Here is a 16,864-nt window from a genome sequence, read left to right on the forward strand (position 1 = left end):
GAACTTCAATTTCATTCGGATCTGAATAACACGAAATGTTTTGAACATTTTTATTTGTTGATGTTATGCTAAATATTTAATTAAAAACAACAAAAATTTAATGGGTATAATAAAAAAATGCTATATACATAGAAAATAAGCTAATTATCCCTAATTTTGTTTTAAAGTTGATTTTATGCCGAGTATTTTTCTGTAACAAGTGTGATTTTACTTGTAAGAAGTGTTGTACCTTACGGAAAGCAAAAAACGCAAAAGTGCTCAAAGTGTGCATTTTTGGCCAATAAAAAGTGACTTACAAGTTTAAGCTGTCCACGTGTCCTAAAATATTTCGATTCAGCCGTCCAACTCTTTAAAGATCTTCACCTGACGTGGCCTCATCCCTCCCTCTTTCTCTCTCCTCATTTTCACCCGGACCCTCCACTTTTGCACTTTTTCTCTCTCACCTCACCACTCCTCCACGTCTCCCTCCTTGCTATCCTGCGCCTCGGTACCCCATTAACACCCCACCAATCACAGCCAATCATCCGTCAGTCCTCTATCCGGCGCACGTTAGCCACCACCCCTACCAACAACGCAATTCAACAGGAGTTGTATATTTTATTACCAGGAAGTTGAGGCCAGACGACTTACAAGCGAAGAGAGGGACTCGAAAGCTTTTTACTCCTCTGCCTATGGATCAACGACTATTCCTTACCGACAGATTTTATCCTCGCTAACGTGCGCTGCATCGCCTGTGATCGAAATCCAGCCTCTGATTTTCCTGATCTGTCAATCTCCACCGTCGGATAGTATTAATAGCCTCAGTTGCCTTCCCTGTAACTTATGGCTGAGTGATAACGTGCGCGACCGGAGTTTTTTTCTCTCTTATACACTCTCTGCGAATTAGGTTTATGTGACGTGAGGATTCTTGTAAAGACGACTCTGATCTCTCGACGAAGTCTACAGTCTAAACCCTAATTTCAATTTCTCCCTCTACTACATAGATGAGAGAGGTATTTTAGAAGTTTTCTGGTAATTGCTTCTGATTGAAAATATGAGCTATTTTGGTGCTTGGGTTTAAATTTCAGTCTTGATGGTTTTGAGACAGGTTGGTGCGCGTTTGTGATTGGTTGAATTGCGACTATGGAGAGGAATGAGATTGTGTGGGGCAGAGACGGTGCAGGTGGTGCTGGTGGTCGTGGCCGCAGCGGCGGAGGTGGAGGTGGAGGTGGAGGTGGGAATAATTGTAAAAGCGGTGATGCGTTTATCGATCGCAGCAAAGTGAGAATTTTGCTGTGCGACAACGATAACAAGAGTGCAGAAGAGGTGCTCACGCTTTTGTGCAAATGCTCCTATCAAGGTATGTTGGTTTTAGTAGTTTGTTATGAATTAATTACATGTGATTCTTTCTAAGTTGTTGTTATCTAATGTTAGTTTGAAATCCTTAACAAAATTGGCTTTTTTAATTTTATTTTTTATGCAGGGTATTATTTTGTTTAAAAGCAAAAAGAAAAAAGAAAAAAAAAATGGGTTGTAGAATTATTTTGAGTAAGGGTGGTTGCAAACTATATGATGTATTGCAATTTTGCATAATTGTTACTTTGTGTGATATGTATCTAATCATTTCTTTCATGTGCTATTTTTATTCCCGTTGATTTTGTTTTTAGATGATAGGTAGAATTATTTTGAGTAATGTTGTGTGCTATATATATCTCACCGTTATTTTATATGCTATTTTATTTTACTTGTTTATGCGTTTACCTAATTGGTAGATATTGAATCATTTCCTATTTTTTTACAAAGACACTTGATTCAGGGGGTTGTGGGGCAGCCATAGGCTCTTTGATTTATTTAATGTGATTGCTTGAGTGATATTTAAATTCCACTTTTTGTTTTTCTTTTTTTCTTTCTTTCTTTCTTTCTTTTTTTCCCCTTAGCTAAAATCTGAATTTTATGATTTGGTTCAAATGCAATTGAAATTAGGTTTGCATTTCAGCACATGATAAGATTCAAATTTAAGGACCCCAATACATTTCCCAGCCACAACTCCTTGACTCCATGCCAGATGTATCTAAGCATTGTTCTTTTGCATAGGAATTCTTTTTAGTGGAAAAAGCACTAACAATACATATCAATTTGTGTCCATTGACATGGACAGCAGCAGTGGAAACAACTTTTACACATTTTTTTACGAATAATTTTCTTGAAGGTTGTTATGATGAATGAATTTCTGTATTTTTTTCTTGAGCAAGTACTGCTGAACAATCTCAATTGCCATTAAGTAGAATGGAGATCAAATTATTCAAACAAAACGTGAACTGAAACCTGAATGTATTCTTATAAAAAGGCTTCTGCTTCTTTCAAAATAAGAAGAGCCTTAGTGGTATGGTTTTGTTTCTTTTGGATGTTTGTTTTTCTTTTTTATATAGCACACCAATATTGTAAGCATGAAGGCCTAGTCTTACATGAATTTGTTGTGTTAACAATGCTGTACCAGTGGCTTTTTACTTAATAAGCACAGTTTTAAACTTCATTCTGCATTCCAAGTCATTCAATCACTTTGCCTACATTCAATCAACCATCAAGTTGACATATGTGACCTTCCGGGAAAAATAAAAGTTGACATGTGGTTTACAACTTGTTTGTTATTGTTGATTTGTGCTATTACTATCTTTAACTAGAATTTTTTTTTTTTTTTTGTCTTCTTCCAGTATTGTTCTTATCTTTTTCTTTTATTGATATTATATAATTATATCATGTCTTGAGTCTCTTGACAGAGTTCCATTACACTGGTTCGATATACTTATTTGTGTATCTAAAAGTATCATACCATTTCTCTGTCTATGCTGATTGTGAATGACTGTTGCTTTACAGTAACTTCAGTGAGGTCAGCCAGACAGGTGATTGATGCACTAAATGCTGAGGGGCCTGATATAGACATTATTCTTTCCGAAGTTGACATTCCCATGGCCAAAGGCTTTAAGATGTTGAAATACCTTATGAGGGATAAAGAATTGCGACGCATTCCTGTGATCAGTAAGATTGACTCTGTCTATTTTGTCATTTTACTAAATGCTTGTCTGTTTTTTAACTAAATTATAAGCTGATCATTATGTTTTTGTTCTTTTGTTTTGCTAAGTGATGTCGGCTCAGGATGAGGTCTCTGTTGTTGTCAAGTGCTTGAGACTCGGAGCAGCTGATTATCTTGTCAAACCTTTACGCACTAATGAGCTGCTAAACTTGTGGACTCACATGTGGCGAAGACGGCAAATGGTACGTAATACTTTACTCTGTTCTTGAATTGTTTAAAGCCACTCCTCGTCCAACCTTTGTAAATTCTTTTAGGTATTTTCTGAAAGGCACCTAAGATAGATAAACCTGGAGTAGATGCTAGGCACTCAGGAGAGCCACTACCTGAGGATTAACTTTGAAAATCTGTGTATAAAATGATATGGTTTTTGACTGCAAGCATTCTCTGTAGGCTTAACTTTATTACCAATTACTATCTGTTTGCAATAAAGAAAACACTGAGACTAATGGCCACCTCCCTGCACCTGTTCTTTATTTATATGCATTCTTAATCCCTCTCTGCATTTTTTAATTGTATGTCAGTGTGCTTTTCTTATTGTTTCTCTTGTAGCAATCTCAAATCTCTCTTAAGCAACATTCATATACCCATTTCTTCTAACATGTATTATGCGTGCAGCTTGGATTGGCAGAAAAGAACATCTTCAACTATGAACCTGAACTGATGGCATCAGATCCTAGTGATGCTAACACAAACAGCACTACTTTGTTCTCAGATGACACAGATGACAAGTCCTGGAGAAGTGCCAATCCAGAAATGTGCATGTCAGCTCATCAGGAAGATGAGGTGAGTTTGATATGGTGACTTAAGACATTATAAATCCATTATTAGTTTTGAAATAATCAGCATATGCATCATTTAAGAAAACCCTTCTTCCCGATGACACATTATGCAAAAAAAAATGTGTCCACTGTATCGAGATTCCTTGATAATTAAATGAAAGTTATCCCTTTTGATATCTGAACATGAATATGAAACCTTGTGTGCCTTTTCCTTTGACATCCTTCTACTTTGTTCATATTGTTCACAAAGATGAAAGAATATGTTGCAAGAAAAGACTTGGAGCTAGAGTTTATATTTAGGGTAATGTGGTACTGAGGGCTGACCATTTCAAAGACAAATTGTGCAATATAATTGGGAGCAAACAAAAGAAGAAAAAATTCAGATGAGTATAAATTCAAATTCAATTTTTAAGGTCCCTTATTACTTCAGTCCATGTTATTTTTTATAATGCCTTTTTGCCACTTACCTTCTATTTTTAACTAATGTTTCATTTTTTATTGGTACATTTTCTAGTCTACATTGTACATATCCATACCATCTTTTTTTTTTGATAAGTACATGTCAAACCATCTTAATCCTTTGATTCTTATTTTGTCACCAATAGGTGCCACTCCTAATATTTTCTTAACATTTTGAATACTAATCATGCCACTCCTATCATCCTTCTCAACATTCTCATTTTGACGACAGTAATGCATTGTTCTTATTTCATTTTCAGCGCTCAGAATGCTTCATATAATATGATAGTTTTTTAAGTGACCATGCTATAGAATTTTCCTCTTTAACCTATTTGACGTTCTCTTATCACATAGAATCCCCTAGCTTGTATACAATTCGCCCAACGGTTTGAATCCTACTTTTATCATCATAAATAAAATCTCATAATTTATATCACATGGGTGTATTCACAACTATTTAAAAGATATTTTGCTTTCTTTTGCATCCAGCAGACAATAAAGAAATAAATTTTTACTTTTCAAAAAAAAAAAAAAAAGATAAATTTTCTCTTGATGCCTAGAATCCAAACCATATATTGTCTTTCGTTCACACTAAATGGGACCTAGTCATTGTAATTTCATTTTTTTTTTTGAAAATGCATGAACTGCTATTGGATAGTGAAATTTTAGAGGCTTGTTTTTTTAAAAAAAAAAAAAATTTTGGAACCTAAAAGATATGCATGGCTTACATTATGATCAATAGTTACAGAATATAAGTTTATGACATATTGTTTAGGGAAATTAACATACTTTGTTTTTGCTTGTTTATCTTTTCTGGGTGAGAAGGGATGAGATTTGAAACTTCAGTACTTTTATTGTCTTATTTTGTCGACACTACCTCCAATTAAAAACATAAAGGAGTATATCATTATTTTTTTACTGATTTGTTTATTTATTGATTTTCCGGAGGGGAGGTGCTGGTTGGGAGATTCGTCACCTTAACATCATAAAATGTTCTGTAGTATGATGGGAAAAGAATTTAATGTTCCTTGTACCTTATCTTACTTCCAGATATTAGGTCTTTCACATATATTTTTCTGTTTCATTCATTTATTTATTTTTTTCATAACTATTCATTTAATTTCCATAATCGGTGTATTTCATAATACAATATATATAATGTGCATGATACAGATGAAGCTTTCTGATACATGATTCAATAAGCTACAATTTGTGGTCTAGAATGAACTAGGAAACTTGGTTTGTGTCTTTGTGACACAAGTAACTGACAAGTACAAACTATTAAGAACCTTACAAAGTTCAAAAGGTATACATGATATAAAGGACTGAGAGTATGATACTCTATGATACATGATTAACTGTTGCTACTGTTTATAGTTAGAAATAAACTAGGGAAAAGACGCTTGTAAATAAGGCAAGCAACGAATAATTAGAAATTGACTGGAATGTTTACTGTTGAAAGCTCAAAACCATCACCTGATCGCTAAATTCTTAGTCCAACTCAACTGAGACATCAGATATTGTCTAAGTATGGCTTTTGTGGACCCACAAGTAGTCTATTATCATGTACATCCTGCTAATCAATATTTTGGATTTTAGTCGATGTTACCTGCATCATAATAACAACTATTGTATGATATACTCAGAGTTCAAATGATTGGTTCCTATAAGCTCTGTTTTCATTTGTATTAAATTCAAGCGATTATTTTCCTTTTCATGCATCAGCTGTTTTCAAAGTCCAAACTAACATTAATCAACGTTATGCAATGTGGATTTGTATTTTTCAGTCTAAAGCTGCCATTGCTGCTGCTACTGTAGAGCCTCCACTTGCAGATGCACTGGACTGTCGGCCTGATATGCCTGGAATCAGTGACCAGCAAATAGGTGAGCCGCTCCTCATGGTCTTGAATCTACCTCCACTTTGTCTGTAGTTTGTTTTGACAGCAGATTTTTGTGCATGTACATTTGAGAACCCCCCTTGGTGCATTTTACTTAAAAACTTTACTTAAAGAAAAGGTTTGGACATCAAATGAAATGAAATGAATTCATTGATTTTTCTTTCTTTTTTTTTTTTTTTCTTTTTTTTTTTTTGTCTATAGCATTTGAATTATCCAATTTGCTTTTTGTGACAGCTTTAAGAAAACTTTCACTTCCAAATGTATGGGTTCTTTTTCATGTTTTCAAACTCATTATATTGTTTTTGGTTCTGGCTCCTTTTTCTGTGGTTACTTCACTTTAAAAGATGGATTTGTTCCATAATATTGTGGTTTCGTTTTGATAGCTTTCCATAAACGTTGCTTTCTTTTAGCATATCATGAATATGATGCTTCAAAATGGTGAATTCTTAACAATGGAATCCTCCTGCACTAAGTATCATGTCTGCTGACAATCCTTGAATTAACTAGTTGGGGAATTAACCCTCCAATCCTTGATTCTATATGGTTTGGGGGTGAATTTCCTATGTTCCTTTTTCAGTGGTTACTTCACTTTAAAAGATGGATTTGTTCCATAATATTGTGGTTTCGTTTTGATAGCTTTCCATAAACATTGCTTTCTTTTAGCTTATCACGAATATGATGCTTCAAAATGGTGAATTCTTAGCAATGGAATCCTCCTGCACTAAGTATCATGTCTGCTGACAATCCTTGAATTAATGAGTTGGAGAATTAACCCTCCAATCCTTGATTCTATATGGTTTTGGGGTGACTATCCTATGTGCCTCTTCTGTGATCCAATATGGCATTCTATAGCTTAATACACAGACAACTATTTAGTTGTGTAAGGGGTTGCAAGTGAGCCAAGCTGAGGTGAGCTCTAGTGTCTTGGTTCCGTTACTTTTAAGGAGTACTTGGACTTGGCTCTGGAGTTCAAAAACCACAGGGAAGAGTTGTCTCGTATTTATTTCACAGGCTTTGGATCAGTTTGTCCTGATTCGTTCAATTAAACTAGCTAAGTTGGAGTTCATGTTTGAGCTCATGCTTGTGCTGAGGATCGACTCTATTCATTTAGAGACCATAGAAATTGACACTTGTATCCAGATAGAAGAGTACATAAATTATTATGCACACATTAATAACTATATGTAAACTAGGCTGTAAATGAGTTAAGCCGAGCTTGGAGGTGGTCGGGCAAGGCTCAACATATATAGATTTTGAGCTCGGCTCATACTCAATCAAGCCCATCTTAGCCAAGATTGAGCTTGGGTCAACATTTTGTTTGGGTAAACTCAATCTCAGCTCGGTGGCTCGTTTATGCCTATCAATTACATCAACTTACACAATCTGCATATATATATATATATATATATATATATATATATAGATGCGCACACACACATGTACCTAATCATTTAACTGGTGGAAAAAATCACCATTGAACTCCAGTTGATTCCGAACTCCACCATCAACCTCCTTCACGCAATCAGAAAGAAATCAAAATTCTACCATTGATATCATGAGAGGGGGTGAGATCAGATTCAGATGAGGGAGAGAACTTTTTTGACCCTTGCTTGATCAAGTTATTGTAGTTGTAATGTTGTTGATCGATGGGTGTTCAGTTGGAGCTTTCCTCGCTGGGTAGCTAGGCCTGTTGGCTGTGGTGGCTAGGGTTCTCTTCATTGCAAAAAAAAAAATGAAAAAGAAAAGAGACTAGGGTTATATTTAAAACATGATGGGATTTTGTTCTTGGAAATGGGAATGGGCTTGTGTTTCATTTTCCTGAAGTGGTGAAATTCTGTTACGGATTGTGTTATGTAGGGCTACAAATGAACCAAGCTATTAATGAACAGCTTGGGATAGGCTTGTTTAAAGCTTGGTTAGAGCTCGTTCATTAAGTAAACAAGAGCCAAACTCGAGCTTGTTTACTAATTAGCGGATCCCGAACATTGTCAGGCTCTACTCATGTAGGCTGTGAACACTAAGCTTGTGTAGGCTCGTATGTGTTTATGAACATAGGCTCATGAACGTAGACTTGTGTAGGCTCATGAACATACATTCATGAATATATGCTTTTTTAGGCTCATATAAATTTATGAACAAGCGAAAGCGTTCTTGAACACGAGCTCAAATTGAGATCGAACAAAAATATGATATCAAGGCTTTTTTATTAAACGAGTCGGGCTGAGCTGAACCTGGGATTTTCAAAATATTGACAAGCCGATTTTCGAGTTTAGCTTTTCGAGCTTTTCACAATTCTAAGCCAAGCCTGTGATGAACCCACAAACGAACAAGTCGAGCGACTCTAGCCCGAAGAAATTGAAGCTCGGCTTGGTTCATTTGCAGCCTTCCAGAACCCTTTGTTCATCCCAGACAAACAAATAGGATGAATACATTGATGGGACAAGACAAACAATATTTATTAGTTATACAGACATACATACAGACATACATACATACATATATATAGTTGTAGGTACTTATGCTAAGGTTAAGGTATACCGTATATCAGACTAATCAGTTTCCACATCATTTCTTATAAGTATCTAAGTCAAAGGATTGAGTGGATGGGAGAACCAAACAAGAAAAGCCTATTAAGCGATTGAATTTACTGAGCCAAGCTCAATCTTGTTTAAGCTGCCCATTTGCTATACGAGAATAGAGAGCTTGGGCTTGGTTCATCTATTCTTGACGAGGGAGATTGAATGAGCCTTACAGGAGTTGAGTTGCACACTCTTGAAGAATGGCTCAAGTTCATTTGCACCCTACTTGTATATATTCCTGAAAACATGTAGATATACATGCTTGTGAACGTGTGTACTAAGACGGTGTGCACTTTTAAGCAATGTAAAGTGGCCCTTCTTTGCTCTAGATTCTTTTATAGAAGTCTGATAATACCCAGCAATCCACTACATTGAATTAAAACAAAACCGTATCTGCACCACCTGCTACATAATGCAAATTTGATGTCATGTTATGGATATCGAATGCTATAAATTATTCACATATCTTGCACCATGCTGTAGCATTGATGATTTAAATCTCATCAAGGAAGAAGGGGCCTTTTTTTTTACTTGTCTACCTTTTCTTTTCGGTATGTTTTTTATGTATGCCATTTCAACCTTTGCTGCTTGAAACATCAAAGTTGATCAAGATTCTGGTAATTTTTTCAGGTCAGTTTTCAGCATTTTCAAATAGGAGTGAACTAAAGATTGGTGAGTCTTCAGCCTTCTTTACATATGTCAAATCAAGCATGTTCAAAAGCAATATCCAAGGGGTTGCTACTGTTGATGAAAATGTTCCCCAGCACTTGAGTACTGAAAATAAAGTTGGCACACCTGGTGGACAAGTTGGGAAAGAAACCCAAGAACATGAAAACAGAGAGGCATCACAAGACAATTCACTTGGAGATGACTTTCCAAGCAGTAACAGTATCCCTGAATCTCTTTCTGTGGAGACGTCATCTACCCCACCTGCACAATTGGAATTTATACAACAAAGGAACTCAAAGATGGAAGAGTTATCTCAGGTGCATATGCATCCAAGAAATGAGTCTCACTATGATGCTTCAGGTTTCCATGCGCAAACTGCTTATCCATATTATATTCCAGGGGTAATGAATCAAGTTATGATGTCATCATCAGCAGAAATGTATCTAAAGAACCTGCAAGGTCTACAAAACCATGCTACTTCAGCTATGTTGACTCAACACAATCATATTCCACAGTGTCATCATATACCAGGAGTGGCATCATTTCCCTATTACCCAATTAATTTATGCCTACAACCAGGCCAGATGCCTACTACCCACCCATGGCCATCATATGGAAATGCATCTTCCAATGAAGAAAAATTAGGTAAAGTTGACAGGAGAGAGGCAGCTTTAATCAAGTTTAGGCAGAAGAGAAAGGAACGTTGTTTTGACAAGAAGATTAGATATGCCAACCGAAAACGGCTTGCCGAGAGGCGGCCTCGTGTTCGGGGACAGTTTGTGAGGAAGATAAATGGTGTAAATGTGGATCTTAATGGGCAGCCTATTTCTGTTGATTTTGATGAGGAGGAAGAAGAGGATGAGGAAGGGCATACAGCTCAGGATTATTCTCCTGCGGATGATGCTTCAATGTGTCGATAAAGAATTAGTGTTCATCGAGGAAGGATCTTTCAGGATGGATCTTTCAGTTCCCTATGAGTGCTTCAGTGTGTGGGAATGTTGTTTGAGGGTCACAGACTCACTTCAGTTTTGCAACCAAATGGTTCCCCTGGATTTCAATTAAACTGGCCGGCTAATGTTATCATCAGTAACTTTCCTCATTTAATGCCAAGTTGATACTTTTGTTTCTCCTTGCTTTAAGTGATAGTCTTAGAAGGCGCTACCATAAGGGCCATTAGACAAGGTACCTCATGAAGTTGTGGATACCAGGGCTAGGAAGTTATGTAACACAATATTTGTTGTCTATATCCGAAAAGTTTCATGACATTGCCCATCTTGGATGAATGTTAAAAATGTCAAAGTTGTTGATTATGTACTCACATTTTCATGAGAACAATATGATTAATATATATATATGATCAGGCTTCATATGATTGGATTTATCAGGTGATGCAGTAGTAGAATGTTAGTGATATTTCCCATCAGTGAAAAGCTTTAATACGTAGTCTTTTTTTTCTTTTTCTTTTTAAAATTGTTATGAAATTATGGTTCATTGTCCTGATTTTACACTGCATACTTGGAAATTTCTGGATGATATTACCATATATCTGTATGAATTAGTTTAAACTCCTTACGCGTCAAATCTTCCCAAAAGTTTGAAACATAACAAATTTCTCTTCAGTTTGATGATTTTCCAATTGTGCATGTATTTAAAATAATTGCGGAGCATTCAAAATAAGGAATAGAAGACTCGATATTCTAGCTTTCAAAAAGTTTGATGAAGAGTCGCACTTCGTGTTGGTATTGTCCCATTTGAAATGTTGCCAAATACATCCCTGTTATGGTTAGTAAGTAATGTAATTGCAAGAAGGAAAGAGCAATACAGTATTCATGCAAGTATACATGTGAGCGACCAATTGGGATTTCCGTTGAGGGGTTCTGCAAGCAGTCAATGTATGGGGTTTCTAGTAATTGTTATTGCAGGATGGAAGATACCGAGTAAGAGACAGTGTTGCCTGCAAATTTGACATCGAGACAGGATCTATAGAGACGGGTAAAAGCGTTTACGAAAATGTATTAATTGAGTTACGATGTTCCTTCCTCAGCTATAACACACTTGTTGCCGTACAGAATACCTAAAGCTAAATGATAAGAGTACAACAATACTAGTCTTAGTGTTGGAGGAAGAACACATCAACTTCTCAGACATTTTCTTCATTTGCAAGCATGTAAGAAGAAACATGATCATCGCTTCCCATGGTTCAAATGCATCCTTCACAATATAATCAGAATCATGCATTGCTAAATGAATACACATTACAGGTAATGCATTTTGATTGAAACTTAAAATGATCCAAGCTGCACATGAAAGATCAACAAGACAATACATGAGGATGAAAATACGATATTGCAAGCATATGATGACAAACAACCATAAGCACATGCATAGAAAGACATTAGAAACACTGTATCCAAAGAACATGCATGCCGCTCAGAAGAATACGCCAAACTTCAAACACGGATATTCAGAGATCCAAGGCCAACTGGCTAGTGGGTCAGCTTAAAATAAAGGATCAAAATGATTGCTAGGACTAGGACTGCAATAATGGAACCGATCATCCATTTGTGCTTGCTCATCCTTCTTGACATTGCAGCCAGGACCTTCTTGCTCTTGCCAATATTTTCATCCACCCCATGAAGCTGCAAAATGATAAACATCTATGAATGTCTGCTTTTATCATTACACATCTTTAGACCTCAAGATTAGCCAACAAGATAAAAGGTCAAACCATGCCTCTTCGTTTCAGGGAAAATGGCATCAATGCTATAAAAACAAAACTCAATTTTAAAAAATATAAGTATAATGAAGCTGCACGCAGTGAGAATGAAACAAAAACTACATCATCATAGCGTGTGATGACATACTGTGTTATGGGCATGTAGCAGTGACTGGCGCTGTTGGTGTAAATCTTGAAGAATCGACACACCAAGCTCTTCAGTTTCCAACATTGTTCTTCTGCTTTCCTTGATTCTGTCACTGGACTGGTTTATTCTCTCGGTCGACATCAATAACCTTCCTCTTTGATCAGCAGATACCTGTACCGTCCGTCATTATTCAGTGTCCAATGGACAATACATATCAATAATGGAATGCAATCGGCAACGTAACAAAGAGTACCATCAATTCAAAGAAGGTAATTATCCACAACTATTTTTGTTCTTGTTCATAATAAGGAAACTATAAATATTTGAACAATTATTTAACATTAGTTTTTTTTTTTTTTTTCCTTAGTTGGTATACTCACACACACATGCCTCCACTAAGGCTTGAACCCTTGACCTCCCTTTGGGAAGTGGGGGCTTGGTACCGCTACTGGCCCGTTGGTAATTCTTTGACATTAGTTGTCATATCTTTTTTTATTATTATTTTTTTCTAGTTGGTATTCCCCCCCCCCCCCCCCCCCCCCCCCCCCCCTCCAAAAAATTGTTTGCGCCTAGATCCTGAGACGTGGTGCTTCATGAGGCACCAGGGTCCAAGTCTTTTCCAACTAATTGTTTGACATTAGTTTTCATCTCAATTTTGCAGAACATAAAGAAAAAGAGTCAAACCACCTGCTTTAGAAACACTAATTATGTGATGTGATCATTGAAAAAGGTGCCAGTTTCAAACACAGCCTAGATAAAATACATCTATATCAAAAGAGACTAACAGAAAGAAAGAAAAAAAAATTAAAAAATAGACGAGATTCTGTAAACAGGACAAAAGTTTACACCACATTTATTGTGATCTTGTTGCTGGCTCCTCCAGTTCTGTTTAGTGTTAATGAGGTTATAGAAGCTTGGATGGATGAAGTTATAAAGATAAGAGACAGAGGAATTCCATAATGCAAGATAGGCCAACTTATGCCTCAAGCAAGTGCCAGTGAGACCTAAAAAGTATAAGGTGCACAAACTCATGCACAAAAAATGCATAATTCAGTATCTCCGGGTTTTTCCAAGCAAAAATAAATAAATAAAGTCGTTGCTGCAGGGTAAGTCGCAATGATAATGTTTCAGAAGGTCTAGGTATAATTGATGTATGTGGATGCAATACCCCTCAATTGACTTTCTAAATGGAAAAATGTAGGATGACATCCAGTACTGGCAATTTCAATCCCCAGATATTTCATCCATGATCCAACCATCTTCATACCATCAAAATATCAAACTAAGACATCTATATATCATAACCACAGCGATTCTGGAAACATGTCCAAGCTTCAGGTTTCATTTCAGAGAAGGAAAGAAAAAAAGAAAAAGGAAAAAATTACTTGTATCCACTCGAAAGTCTTTGTGACTATCAGCCTCAATTTACTGATCAGGACACTTAATAGTTAATAGCAAGATCCACAACACACACGTGCAAGTGCACAAAAGCACACACACACACACACAAATACATACATATATATATATATATATAGAGAGAGAGAGAGAGAGAGGAGAGAGATACCATCATTGTATCTGCCATTCCTGATTCCAGCAACTCATCCCGAGCAGCCTGATTAGCATTAGCTGATGTATTTCTTTTCACTTCACTTTTCAAATTGTTCAAATCAGTTTTGTATTCCCGTAACTTAGCAAGAAGCATAGCCTTTGCATTTGGTGGCAAACTCCTTGCCTCGAGGTCCATTTTACGAATCTAGAGAATTAAAGAATGCATTATAAAACAAGTAGAATGGAAGGAAATAGATGCATTCAGCCAACTGGAAATAGTTTCTAAATTACCAAAGCATCAGCATCATCCAATCCAACTTTTATTTCAGAAATCCTTTGCTTCTTCTGCTCTGAAAGTACCAAATATACAAAACCACCACGAGTCAGAAACCATCATTAACAAAGAATAGAGAATAGTTATACATATTACATGTGTTTGAGTAGTTTGGAGAATCAATTTCTCTTATTATCCAATGTCAGCAAATAATAAACAACTAACAGATATTTGACTCGTAAAAGTAGCAACAATTAACCCCTCCTCTTCCCCAGCACCCTCCTAATCTTTTTACACGCAGAGGGATTGTCGACACACTAAACAATTAGAGGACAGTCTATCCAGAACCCTTCTCCACATATGATTTTCTTAGATGGGTGGATTCTGATCTGAACTCCAAGAAGATAAAGGTAGTGATACTCCTTGGTCAACTGTGTTTGCTGTTGCTTGCTGAAGAATCTGGAGTTCCTTTTATTTTTTCCCCCCAAGTAAAAGAATCATGAGTTGGTGTTACGAACACACAGTTAAAGTAAATTTAGTTTTCCCTTCAAACCCAATATACAAAAGAAATGAGGCCCAAAATATGTATCGAGATCTGGCTGCAGACATTGAGAGAGAGAGAGAGAGAGAGAGAGAGCTAAATTAAGAGATTTATAGCTTTGCTATTTCCACCAGCAGAATCGGGTTTAAAGCGATCTATATGGGTGATTTAAAGGCAACCCACAGCAAGAAAGCACAATAGTCATTACTAGAGGAGATGGATCAAATGCTCTCTTTCGACATTGGAAATGGCCACAACTTTAGCTAAAATGTGAGCTCTGCACCAGGTCCTAGTGCTTCTACAGAAGACCTACCAAAATCAAGTGAAATACACAACTCAACACACTTTCTGTCCAATGAAATTTGAGCAACAACAGGTCAGGCCGTCAGGGAACTAGCTTAAACCACCAGAGAGGCGTACGACCTGTCTCAAGCAGTGGGATAGGACAATGAGGCTGCTGGCACTTGTTCAGTACTGTTGTGGCTTTTGCTGGACCCTTTGTGCCATCAATACCATCCCACTGGGCCACCCACACCACACACAAAACAAGGGGGAAAAAATGACCTCCTGATCATTTCAGATTTTGTCCAATGAAGGAATGTGTTATAACTATTCTTTGATTTTCCCCTGTTTCCATATTAATGCCATTTAAAACAACACGATGAAAATAAAACCACTAAATCCTCAATGACCCAACTAGATTGAATTGTTTAAACCTAGCTGAATGTATGCACTGTATGTAAAGAGTTGACATGTCATATGAATCCATTTAAATTATAGTCGAGATAAGCCAACAAAAAGCAATAGAGTCATAATGAGGCTCTGTAAGTTGAGTAGAATTTAGTCTCATTTTCATACATTATTTGCAATCGGGATTTTCCAATATTTATATAGCGTCTAGAAAATTGTTATCTTTCTTTGAAGCAGCATCCAAGTTCTACTCATTTAGATGCTATCAATAATTAGCCATGAGAGAAAGAGGGGATAAGGAAGGTGACAAGAGATAAGAGAATATGTTCCCACTTTAGTCACAAACTTACAGTCAGATGAAAAGATTTATACAACTATACAAGTCGAAAGGGCAAACATTATTATCTAAAACGAGGCAGCGATGGACAAAACTGCCAATAATGTAGATGACAAGTTCTCATTTGTGTAATATGCTCGCTTTCAGAATTCAACAATATGATTTTTCATTCAATCCTCCTTCCTGTCAGACTTACAACATCAATTATATACATACACAAATATGGTATATATGCATGCGTGTGCTTATACATACATACATACATACATACATATATATATATATATATATATATATACATACATACACACACACACACAAGGTTAAGGTAACTCACCTCCATTGAGGAGAGCAGCTGATGTGCACTTTCGTGATAAATTGGCAGAAAGCTCGCAGTATTGGCGCTCGTATCCTTCAAATACCTGACTCATCGTTGCCCTAATCTCACGACGACCTTCCTTTAGAAACAAAACACAACCATTTCTATCAGTAATTCCAAATGTCCACAAACATACGTGGAATTAAATGCTTGTTTAAATTGAATTCGAAATCAATCAAACCAATTATCGAAAGCTAAATTATCATCAACATATAACATAGATCGAGGGAATTCGAACAAAAATAGTATTTATGTTCATGCTATTGAAAATTAAAAGGAAATTAATGAAAGAACAGATCGTAGTGTACCAGAGAGTGATCGTATTGTTGAAGTTATGGCGCGAAAGGTCGACGGAGTATGATCGGAGACGTGCTCGCTTGGTTGGTTGTTCGAACAATCTCGATGATGAGGACGTTTATCTTTTGCCTTTTGGAATGCACCTGAATGTCAATATTTACGACTCGCTGCCACGGAAAATCCATATGGGTGTGTTTGGTAGGGTTGATTTGGAGGGACTGAGAGAGAAAAGAAAAGAGGAATAGTGTGAAAATGTGTTTGGACAGCTTAATTAGAAAGAAAAGAGAGCATAGTGTCATGGGCATAGAGATTTGGCGTAGCGGCACAGCCCGTGTGACAATAAGGCGTTGCTTCAGCTAGCGCAAGCGCCCTGGTCAGCCACTACGACCTGCCCTCCCAAGGATACATGCTGACTGGTTTCGGCCTGTCATAACCTCGTCAGGGGAACGGTTCCAGCTCCCGACCAGTTTGTGCAGG

The 16,864-nt window shown here is 36.7% G+C and overlaps 2 protein-coding genes across 3 annotated transcripts; one reads left to right on the forward strand and one right to left on the reverse strand.

Annotated features, from left to right (window-relative positions):
• The first annotated feature begins 524 nt into the window (after nucleotides 1-524).
• LOC132285936 (two-component response regulator-like APRR1) lies at nucleotides 525-10,835 on the forward strand. Its single transcript, XM_059788173.1, has 7 exons — nucleotides 525-992; nucleotides 1,088-1,339; nucleotides 2,854-3,015; nucleotides 3,119-3,252; nucleotides 3,686-3,853; nucleotides 6,096-6,192; nucleotides 9,416-10,835. Exons 2-7 carry the CDS (start codon nucleotides 1,123-1,125, stop codon nucleotides 10,372-10,374), a joined length of 1,737 nt encoding a protein of 578 aa, XP_059644156.1. The 5' UTR covers nucleotides 525-992; nucleotides 1,088-1,122; the 3' UTR covers nucleotides 10,375-10,835.
• A 787-nt stretch (nucleotides 10,836-11,622) lies between these two features.
• On the reverse strand, nucleotides 11,623-16,558 carry LOC132285938 (vesicle transport v-SNARE 13-like). Of its 2 annotated transcripts, none has more exons than XM_059788174.1 (6): nucleotides 16,399-16,558; nucleotides 16,049-16,169; nucleotides 14,161-14,219; nucleotides 13,886-14,074; nucleotides 12,319-12,489; nucleotides 11,623-12,093 (listed from the first exon to the last, which is right to left on the reverse strand). In XM_059788174.1, exons 2-6 carry the CDS (start codon nucleotides 16,140-16,142, stop codon nucleotides 11,941-11,943), a joined length of 666 nt encoding a protein of 221 aa, XP_059644157.1. In that variant the 5' UTR covers nucleotides 16,143-16,169; nucleotides 16,399-16,558; the 3' UTR covers nucleotides 11,623-11,940. The 2 variants fall into 2 exon arrangements, with proteins under 2 accessions (XP_059644157.1, XP_059644158.1); XM_059788175.1 differs by having other exon boundaries at nucleotides 16,049-16,165; nucleotides 16,399-16,536.
• Between the last annotated feature and the right edge of the window lie 306 nt (nucleotides 16,559-16,864).

The sequence above is a fragment of the Cornus florida genome, unplaced genomic scaffold (assembly GCF_030987335.1).
Source record: "Cornus florida cultivar Cherokee Brave unplaced genomic scaffold, ASM3098733v1 CherokeeBrave_3.0.0_Hap2_Chr11, whole genome shotgun sequence".
Taxonomy (NCBI): domain Eukaryota; kingdom Viridiplantae; phylum Streptophyta; class Magnoliopsida; order Cornales; family Cornaceae; genus Cornus; species Cornus florida.